Source organism: Triticum urartu, chromosome 7A (assembly GCF_056163025.1).
Source record: "Triticum urartu cultivar PI428250 chromosome 7A, HENAU_Tu73, whole genome shotgun sequence".
Lineage (NCBI taxonomy): Eukaryota > Viridiplantae > Streptophyta > Magnoliopsida > Poales > Poaceae > Triticum > Triticum urartu.
In genome coordinates this window covers 622,585,057-622,596,419 of record NC_141879.1, presented here as the reverse complement: position 1 = coordinate 622,596,419, position 11,363 = coordinate 622,585,057, and the positions used below count along the sequence as shown (strand labels likewise).

Genomic DNA, 11,363 nt, shown 5'->3' with positions numbered 1-11,363 from the left:
TGGCTTGCACAGTTGGTTCTTCTAGGCCACCACCTGCGCCATCCACTGGGTGGTTGCGACAAGGGACTGCAAACGGCGACCCAATGCCACTACACCCACGTCCCCGACGAACCGCCTCCCACACATCCCCGTCGATGAGCTGCAAAACTACCCCATTGTCTTCCATCTCTGCCTCATTCCCAGAACCACAATTACCGCTTCCATCTCCACTGCACACAAACCAAAAACTTCTCTCTCCCAAGCCCACAGTCGTCGGAGGAGGGCGATGGCAGAGGAACCATCCACCAAGCGTCATCATGGCGAGACGTCCGACAAGAGCACCAAGCCCGTCGACGTTCACATCCCCGGCGAGAAGCGCGAGTACACCAAAACCCTCACAGGAGTTGAGCTCCACGGCAAGGAGATGCTCGAGATTGTCTGCACCAGCGAACCAGACAAGGCCGACGAGATGATCTCCAGGCTCTGGAGGAAGGCTGGCGGCTCGCATCGTAAGATCGTCGGCCTTGGTGTGCACTACACCAGGGAAGACATACCTCCCCAGATGGCAGCAGTGTTGCAGTTGTATGTGGAGGAACTATGCATGGTGTACCACATCGCAGCGGCCACGAAATGGTGACCCATCCTAGTCATTTGGCCTGTTTGGTTCATCTGTTTAATTACTACTCTATCCTGAAATTTTCATCAAACTTGTTTCCCAACTAGATGTACTAGTGTGGTTTGTGAAAGTGGATGCAGTACTGCATTTTCTCAAGAATATACACTATAAATGTATTTTTGAACCTAATGCACTGGACTACTATTTGAAAAATCTTGCAGAAGATTAATTTCTGAAGTTGATGTACTAGTGTAGTATCTGATCTTGATCCGATAGTGTAGTTTCTGTACTCAATGTATTAAAAAGATGTTTTTGAACTTGATGTAGTGAAGTAGTTTCTGAATTTGGTCTAATGTTATTTTCATAAGCAAAAAAACTAAGAACTTGCTGAAGCACTGGTATGTGTTGTCCTATTCAACAAAAGTAAATAAACTAGTACTAAAGCAGCACATACAACATTGGCTCAAACTATGTATAATTCAAAAAGAAAAATAACATGATGTACTTGAATTTAATTTCAGAACTTTGTTTACTAATTTCTGAAGTACATTCATCCATTAATTATGCTATATAAGCATCTACTTCATGGATTCATCGCTTGTAAAACAAAACGAAAATGAAGAATTCAAACATCAAAGTAATGCTAATCTTCAAAATGTCTCTCCCCTTGTAGGCCCAAGCGCCTCAATGAGATGCTAAAGAATGAGAGGTTGTTCATATTTGCTGGTTTTGGCATTGAAAGCGACAAAGATAAGATGAATATGTCTGGCCTTCTGACAATCAACCCCAACAAGTACGTCGACATTCAGCGCAGGAAAAGAGTACGACTCCTTGACTGATGTTGCAGCCAGCGTCATCCACCCATTCTACAAAAGCATGAAGAAGAACATCGACATGCAGGAAGACCACAAACTATGGGGGGTCAGCCCGCTGCCAGACAACCTCATCGAGTATGTGGGAGTAGATGCATACGCCACGTACAAGTCATGGAACATCATCGACAACATCACAAATGGTTGGGAAATTTCAAAAGTACGGGAGGCTGAAAACTACTACGACCGCCCCTTTCGCCCCTTTTAGGGATGAAGATACATCAAAGCCTGCCTTCGTTTTCCTTTCGCTTGTGCTTGCCTTTTATCTTGTTGTTTCAAATTAGTAGTTTCCTCTTGTTGGGTTGAACCAGTATGATTATGTCGTGCTTGTCATGGTTGAACAAGTTTATTTATGTCATCAAGTACATTTTTTTGCTTATCTCATTATATAAGTTTGGTAGCTTCGTATTTTGTTAATCCATCATTTCAAATTCAAAGTAGCTTCTGAATGGAACTTTGTGGCTGCTCTAAAGTACTAGTTATGAAGCAACTAATCACACAATGTTGTTCCATGTGTAGTTTCGATTCAGTATTGTATAGAAAACATAACGTTGAAAACAATCAACACAATTTGAGTTGCTTAACAACACTTCGAAAGTTGAAGCAGAAATTCTTAGTACTTCATGTACTGTTCTCATTCATATGTAGCTGCTAGAAAATTAACAAGTACTACAAACAGAAAAAGTTAAGAAGCATCAACACACACTTATGTTGGTCTCTTGCAGACTAAGAATGACAATACTAGTACACTTGATCAGACAGTCGCTGGTGCGCGTCGGTCCTAAACAAACGGTTTTCCCCTTTCCACGACCGCGTTTGGAACCATCGCCAAGTGAGTGTGTGCGATAGGGTGTCCTTCCCACACGACCGAGAAATCGTCGGGGATAGGCCTTCCAGGGACCCAGGCTGGGGCCGTGTGCGATCGGTCGAGGCATCGAAACCCAATCATTTCCGTAGGTATGTACATCCCACATGGTAATCCGTGAAAATCATTTCCGTAGGTATGTACATCCCACACGGTAATTCGAGAAAATCATTTCCGTAGGTATGTACATCCCACACGGTGAATCCCAGAAAAACATTTCCGTTCGTATGTATATCACACACAGTCAATCCAAGGAATACGTTTCCGTTCTTATGTACATCCCACACAGTCAATCCAGGGAAAACGTTTCCGTTCGGATGTACATCCCACACGGTTTTATGTATATGCTCGTGTGTGAAAGGTGTAACTATCACACACGCTCTGCCTTGGTTAACTGTTAGCTTTCATTAACTACATCACACACAATTTGATGTAGAAAACTATGTGGCATTGGGCTATCCATCGCAAGCGCTTTTACTACTAGAATCGTTTGCAAAGGTCCATGACCGTCTGTTCTATTTTTATTTTTGCCTGTAATTTATTATTCTAATTGGAAATTTTGAAATACTAAACGTGCAATTCAATTCTCAGCACAATGGTTCAACAATGAGTCCATAAATAAAATTGCCAGTACAATATGTAAAGTAATTATAGGATTAGGCAGCAATTAACTATGATGAACCGCAGTATTTAAAGGCGGTAAAGGTGAAGAGACAAGTGTAAATCATTTTACCACCGATGGTGTTGAAGAAGCGGAATGCCCATAATGTGCCTTCCTGCATGCCATAGGCACGAACCACTTTTGTCCAACCCCTTGTGACGATCGCCCGCCCATCCTTCACCGCCTTCAGGAAGACTTCTAGAGCAATATCATGGTAGCATGAATTATATACTTTAACCTTAGTTGCCTCCACTCCGGTCATGTAGTTTGCAAGGTAATCATCAGTAAATAGCTTCGGAAACCACTGAAACGAGAAAAATATCAGATACTGAGGTCTAATAGAGTAACTTGTTGTGGGCAGGGGGAAAAGGCAACACATTACTTACCATCCTAAAGTTCACTGTTGTCTTCGACAAAGTGTAAATAAAGAGCTTAATTCCAATCACACATTTCTTTCGCCTAACAATCTTTCTTAGTTTCCTCACTTGATGCTTGTTCATGAATATCTCATTGCCCCATATGCAAAAGGGATCGAAGCGTGGATCAGTACCCCTCATAGATGTACCTACAAGCAACCAGTAAATGTTAGAAGCTAAACTGAGATTGCACAAATGATGTAAAATACAACTACCTATGTTCCTAAGTACAAGTATGTTTTTTGAGATTTCAATATGAACTACATATAGATGTATATAGAATTATAGATATAGTTTAGATTAGAATCTAGATTCACTCATTTTGCTCCTTATGTAGTCTATATTGGAATCTCTAAAAATACTTATATTTAGGAATAGATGGTGTATAAGACATGGGATGTAGCTAACCTTGACGGCAAACAACAGCATCACCCATTGTAGCCCTATGTAAGTACATGGAAAGCCAACGTTCACTACAACAGGGTTAACATCCACCAAAAATAGCAAATGGTAATAAAACGACAGCATCTGTAGTGATATATTCATTTCGAAAGAGTAGCACGGTAGCAAAGGGATGGATTAAAAAATGGATACAACTGTTAATTGCAACAGGCTTAACAACATCCTAATTCATGTTTTGTAAGTTTGTAGCCATTGAAATACAACTCTTTAAAAATGGATACAGCTGTTAATGGCAACAAGCTTAATGGCCGTTGAAACCGGTACCGATAAAAATGCAATATGCAGAGTTAAACATCACAGGGCAGGTGCTGCCAGAGCAGATAATGGCCCAGTTGTCTATAAAAAGGTAGGGAAAATAGCTCAAACGTGTTAGGCATGTTTACTACAACATGCCTAATACATCGACAATACAAAACATAGCCATTAATTGCAACTGCTATTGGTAAGATTGAACTGGTGGGTACATACTTGGTAAGTCTTGAGAGGTAGTTGCTGGGGCACTTCATCTTGGTCAGAGCCCGCCCAAAGTCAGCGGCGGCGGAGGCGAGCCGTTCCTCCGGGTCGAAGCGTGGATCAGTGACACTGACATGTGTACCTACATGCAACCAGTAAATGGCAAAAGTTAAACTGCAATTGCACCAATGATGTGAAATAATGTAAGGGATGCAGCTAACCTTGACGGCAAACAACATCATCAGCCGTTATGACCCCGCGTAAGTACATGGACAAGCATGTGAAGTACAACAGGGTTAGCATCCACCAAAAATAGCGAATGGGGCAGCATCTCTAGTATATCTTCATTGCAGAGAGTAGCATGGTAGCAAATGGACAGATTAAAAAATGGATACAACTGTTAATTGCAACAGGCTGAACAACATCCTAAGTCATGTTTTGTAAGTTTGTAGCCATTGAAATGCAACTGTTTAAAAATGGATTCAACTGTTAATTGCAACATGCTTAATAGAAGTTGAAACCGGTACTGATAAAAATGCAATTGGCATAGTTAAACATCATAAGGTAGGTGCTGCTGGAGTAGAGAATGGCCCAGATGTCTATAAAAAGGTAGGGAAAGTAGCAAAAACGTGTTAGGTATGTTTAATAGAACATGCTTAATACATCGACCCTACAGAACATAGCCATTAATTGCATCTGGTATTGGTAAGATTGAACTGGTGAGTACATACTTGGTAAGTCCTGAGAGGTAGTTGTTGGGGCACTTCATCTTGGCCAGAGCTCGCCCAAAGTCAGCGATGGCGGAGGCGAGCTGTTCCTCTGTGTCGAAGCATGGATCAGTGCCAGTGACATGTGTACCTACAGGCAACCAGTAAATGGGTAGAAGTTAAACTGCAATTGCACAAATTATGTGAAATACTGTAAGACATGGGATGCAGCTCACCTCGACGGCAAACAAAAGCATCGGCCGTTATGACCCTGCGTAAGTACATGGACATGCATGTTAAGTGCAACAGGGTTAGCATCCACTAAAAGTAGCAAATGGGCAGCATCTCTAGTGATATCCTGAGTCATGTACTGTAAGTTTGTTGCTGGTATTGGTGAAATTGAGATGGACACGGTAATATTTTAACATCACACAGTGTGTAGTACTCAAATAAACAAGGCACGAACATGCTTAATACATCAACTGTACAAATCATAGCCGTTGCAAGTGGTATTGGTAAGATTTAGCTGGTCAGATCTTACCTGTTAAGTCCAAGGGGTAGTCGTTGGGGGCTTCATCTGGGCCAGAGCCTGCACCATGTCGTCGGCGGCGGCGGAGGCGAGGTGTTCCTCCGGGTCAGCACGCACAGCGGCCATCGCGCCATCGACCGCCATCAGCTCCTGGCGGGGGGGGGGGGATTTGGAGGCATCAGGATGTTTCGCAGGCGCCATTTAAGCAATCAGGCCTGGGAAGTGATAGATATCGGTGGGTTACCTGACTGGATCCGAGCAGAACATCGATGTGGTTGAAGCTGTGGTTGCGGCGGCGGCGGTTTGAGATGCCGGTAGGGGAGGTACGAGGGAGGGGGGATACTGAGGGGAAGGGGATGTGGTTGGAGGAATAAATTCTAAAATCGCGCACATAATGAAAATTTCGGTGCGAAATTTGAAACTTGGGCGGGGGAAACACACAACGCAGACGAATCACATAAAATAAACGTGTGCAAGAAAAAAGAAAGTTGGCAAATCCCGTCTCCAAAAAAATGTACACGTGCACTTGATTTTTTTCGGTCAATGGTATGCCTGGTTTATTAGGAAATATCGCACAGGTAATTGACTTATGGGTCATTAACGCAAAAAACGCAGACGGGTACGGCATAGAAACCGTGTGTTTTGTGATCTTCTAATGATTAACGCAAAAAAACGCACACGGGCACACATGCTAATATACGCTCAAAGCCCTCAAAGGATGCTCTTACCGACATTGTATGTTAATACTACAAACTTAAAGTACTACTGGTAATTTTCTCTAATACTACAAACTTAAACTACTTCTCACATGCTCCCATTAGGGCATGCTGGCCAGACGCCAGCGTTCTCGTTCCGGCCTTGTAGGCGGAAGCCCACCATGCCTCAATCTCCGCCAAGCTCTCCTCAGCACGGCGTGTGACCTCTTTTTTCTTGTGGCGGCGGGACTCTCTTTTCTTGACTGCTTTCTGCCTTTTCCGCTCCTTCTGTGCGGCTTTGGCCGCCTCTAGATCCACCACCCATTCGGCCATGGCAGCCTCAAAGTCCGCCCATGTAACTGTCTAGCTGTCAATGGTGATGAACTCGGTGCGGCAAGATGCCATCGCTTCATTACCATGTGTGCGGTCGCGGGCGGCGAGGAACGCGGCGTGGTGGGATGCCATCGCTTCCTTACCAGTTACTGTGTGCCGCGGTGCCATGGACGATGCCTGGAAAGAGCTCTGGGACGGAGGGGCCGGGCAGCCGTACAGTGCGGTGGTATTCAAGAGCTCAACCACAAACGACAACAGAAATTTGGCTTCCCTTACAATTTTTGCTCGTTCATTATTGCACACGGTTCATCTCCGTCGCTTTCGAAAATAGTGTGCACAGAGCCTATTGTGTGTTGCGTTATGATTGGCCGGAACCCCAGCCACACAGATCGCGCATGTGCACCGTTGGATGCACCGCGATCAAACGACAATCCACATCCCTCACATCACACCCGTTGAGGGAGTCCTGGAATAAGGGGTCCTCGGGCGTCCGGCCTCTGTGACGTGGGCCGGACTACTGGGCCATGAAGATACAAGATAGAAGACTCCCTTCCATGTCCGGATGGGACTCTCCTTTGCGTGGAAGGCAAGCTAGGCGGTCGGATGTATTATTTCCTTTCTATGCAACCGACTTTGTACAACCCTAGGCCCCTCCGGTGTCTATATAAACTGGAGGGTTTAGTCCGTAGAGGCAATAATAATCATACAGGCTAGACTTCTAGGGTTTTAGCCATTATGATCTTGTGGTAGATCAACTCTTGTAACCCTCATACTCATCAATATCAATCAAGCATGATGTAGGGTATTACCTCCATCAAGAGGGCCCAACCTGGGTAAAACTTCGTGTCCCTTGTCTCCTGTTACCATCAACCTTAGACGCATAGTTCGGGACCCCCTACCCGAGATCCGCCGGTTTTGACACCGACATTGGTGCTTTCATTGAGAGTTCCTCTGTGACGTAGAAGACAGGAGTGATGGCTCGCCTTGTTATCAAGGACAGTATCACCTCCGGAGGAGCCCTGGCCTCAGGCCAAACCCTCCAACTGGGCGGCTTTACCATGACCGCCCGTCTGGCCGTTAAGCCGACGATGACCTCTCGGGTCATCGAAAATCGCCTTCGTGTTGACCCCGAATACTCCAAACGGATGGATCTGACAGAGTTGTAGTCTTTAAACAAGCTCCTAGATCGCATCGCCGCCTTGGGGGTTGCTATAGACTACGATCGGATTGGGCTTAAACCCGATCAGGGATAAATCAAATCTCCGCCGATCACCCATCATATAGCGGTAGTAGAGGAGCAAATCAACAACTCTTCCTCTATATTGAGGACGAGCTATGCTTGGATTTCCGAGCTCGAAGAGCTGGATACCCGTCCACGGAACAACACGCCCCGTCCGCCGAACCTAGAATCAGACGGCGGACCTGAAAAACCGCTTGATATCCCGGAGCCCAAACTATTAAGCTCGGAAGTTCCTCAAACTCCGGATCCAAAATTGGGTCAGGGTTTGGATCTAAAGCCACCCACCCATCCAGATATGCGCGATCTCACGTGCATACGACAGCAGTCTCAGGAAACAGTCCATCACTTTTGGGCCAGATTCCTCCTTATCAAGGACAAGATTAAAGATTGCCGTGACGAAGACGCGATCTCGGTATTCTGCAATAATTGCATGGACGAAGGAATCCTCAATGCCATCAACCTCCGTCATGTATTTTCGAGAAAACGCCCCTGGCTAAAATCAATAGCTACATGTTCGAGCTCTGAGAATTGGCTGCCAAAGATCATGTGGTCATGCTCACCAAGATCCAGCTACTCACCTGCAAAAATAAAAAAAGAAGGAGCGCATCAAGGGTAAGTTCAAATACATAATTCATAACAGTACTAGTCAAGAAGTACAAGCTGCAGAATAATTACAAAAGTTCATGCATACGTACAGGGTTCACTGCCAAACAAACCCCGGAAGTCAACATCAAACACATCGCTAGTTGCGCAGCTATACAGCAAAGTCTTTCTAATGTCAGGAATGTCTTCATGGCTGTAATCCAACATTTCAATCACACCATCCTCCCGGCAATGATATGTCTTGATGTTTTGTAGCATAAAGAAGCCACAATCATGCGTGTTAACAAAAGAAAAAAAATAAAAGGGTACATCACAAATTCAAAAATACGGGAACACCATCCTCCCAGCAACAAAAAACAACTAATAAAAATCATTAAAAATGGATACTCACGTGTTTTTCTACTGCGGCACCCGCGCAAACTTGCAAGAGAAACCATCAACATGCACCGGCGAGAACGGTTTGGCCCTGTCTACATTGGACTCCCTCCAAAGCTTCTTTAAGTTATCAGTCATAGTCCTTAAGAATCTAACTGCATCATGCTACCTCTTGAGCACTACATTGGATTTCCTTGAAGAGGAAAGGATGATGCAGCAAAGTAGCATAAGTATTTCCCTCAGTTTTTGAGAACCAAGGTATCAATCCAGTAGGAGGTTGCGCGCGCGTCCCTAATACCTGCACAAAACAAATAAATCCTCGCAACCAACGCGATAAGGGGTTGTCAATCCCTTCATGGTCACTTACGAGAGTGAGATCTGATAGATATGATAAGATAATATTTTTGATATTTTTATGATAAAGATGCAAAGTAAAATAAAATCAAAGTAAAAAGCAAAGGAAATAACTAAGTATTCGAAGATTAATATGATGAAGATAGACCCGGGGCCATAGGTTTCACTAGTGGCTTCTCTTAAGAGCATAAGTATTTTACAGTGGGTGAACGAATTACTGTTGAGCAATTGACATAATTGAGCATAGTTATGATAATATGTAGGTATGATCATGTATATAGGCATCGCATCCAAGACAAGTAGACCGACTCCTTCCTGCATCTACCACTATTACTCCACTCATTGACCGCTATCCAGCATGCATCTAGAGTATTAAGTTCATGAAAACAGAGTAACGCCTTAAGCAAGATGACATGATGTAGAGGGATAAATTCATGCAATATGATAAAACCCCATCTTGTTATCCTCGATGGCAACAATAAAATACGTGCCTTGCTGCCCCTACTGTCACTGGGAAAGGACACCGCAAGATTGAACCCAAAGCTAAGCACTTCTCCCATTGCAAGAAAGATCAATCTAGTAGGCCAAACCAAACTGATAATTTGAAGAGACTTGCAAAGATAACCAATCATACATAAAAGAATTCAGAGAAGATTCAAATATTGTTCATAGATAATCTTTATCATAAACCAACAATTCATCGGTCTCAACAAACACACCGCAAAAAGTAGATTACATCGAATAGATCTCCACAAGAGAGGGTGGTGAACATGGTATTGAGATCCAAAAAGAGAGAAGAAGCTATCTAGCTAATAACTATGGACCTGAAGGTCTAAGGTAAACTACTCACACTTCATCGGAGAGGCTATGGTGTTGATGTAGAAGCCCTCCGTGATGGATGCCCCCTCCGGCGGAGCTCCGGAACAGGCCCCAAGATGGGATCTTGTGGATATAGGAAGTTATGGCGGTGGAATTAGGGTTTTGGCTCCGTATCTGATCGTTTGGGGGTACGTAGGTATATATAGGAGGAAGGAGTACATCGGTGGAGCAACAGGGGGACCACGAGGGTGGAGGGCGCGCCTAGGGGGGGGGGGGGTAGGCGCACCCCCTACCTCGTGGCCTCCTCCTTTGTTTCTTGACGTAGGGTCCAAGTCTCCTGGATCATGTTCGGTGAGAAATCCACGTTCCCGAAGGTTTCATTCCATTTGGACTCCCTTTGATATTCCTTTTCTTCGAAACCCTAAAATATGCAAAAAACAACAATTCTGGGTTGGGCCTCCGGTTAATAGGTTAGTCCCAAAAATAATATAAAAGTGGATAATAAAGCCCAATAATGTCCAAAACAGTAGATAATATAGCATGGAGCAATCAAAAATTATAGATTCGTTGGATACGTATCAAGCATCCCCAAGCTTAATTCCTGCTCATCCTCGAGTAGGTAAATGATAAAAACAGAATTTTTGATGTGGAATGCTACTTGGCATAATTTCAATGTAATTCTTCTTAATTGTGGTATGAATATTCAGATCCGAAAGATTCAAGATAAAAGTTCAATATTGACATAAAAATAATAATACTTCAAGCATACTAATAAAGCAATCATGTCTTCTCAAAATAACATGGCCAAAGAAAGTTATCCCTACAAAATCATATAGTGTGGCTATGCTCTATCTTCACCACACAAAGTATTTAAATCATGCACAACCCCGATGAGGAGCCAAGCAATTGTTTCATACTTTTGACATTCTCAAACTTTTTCAATCTTCACGCAGTACATGAGCGTGAGCCATGGATATAGCACTATAGGTGGAATAGAATGGTGGTTGTGGAGAAGTCAAAAAGGGAGAAGATAGTCTCACATCAACTAGGCGTATCAAGGGGCTATGGAGATGCCCATCAATAGATATCAATGTGAGTGGGTAGGGATTACCATGCCACGGATGCACTAGAGCTATAAGTATATGAAAGCTCGACAAAAGAAACTAAGTGGTGTGCATCCAACTCGCTTGCTCACGAAGACCTAGGGCAATTTTGAGGAAGCCCATCATTGGAATATACAAGCCAAGTTCTATAATGAAAAATTCCCACTAGTGTATGAAAGTGATGAAATGAGAGACTCTCTATCATGAATATCATGGTGCTACTTTGAAGCACAAATGTGGTAAAAGGATAGTAGCATTGCCACTTCTCTCTTTTTCTCTCA

The 11,363-nt window shown here is 43.7% G+C and overlaps 1 protein-coding gene across 1 annotated transcript; it reads left to right on the top strand.

Moving 5' to 3' along the window:
• The first annotated feature begins 265 nt into the window (after nt 1–265).
• LOC147960755 (uncharacterized) lies at nt 266–1,434 on the top strand. Its single transcript, XM_087533532.1, has 2 exons — nt 266–612; nt 1,269–1,434. Exons 1-2 carry the CDS (start codon nt 266–268, stop codon nt 1,432–1,434), a joined length of 513 nt encoding a protein of 170 aa, XP_087389658.1.
• Nucleotides 1,435–11,363: the final 9,929 nt, after the last annotated feature.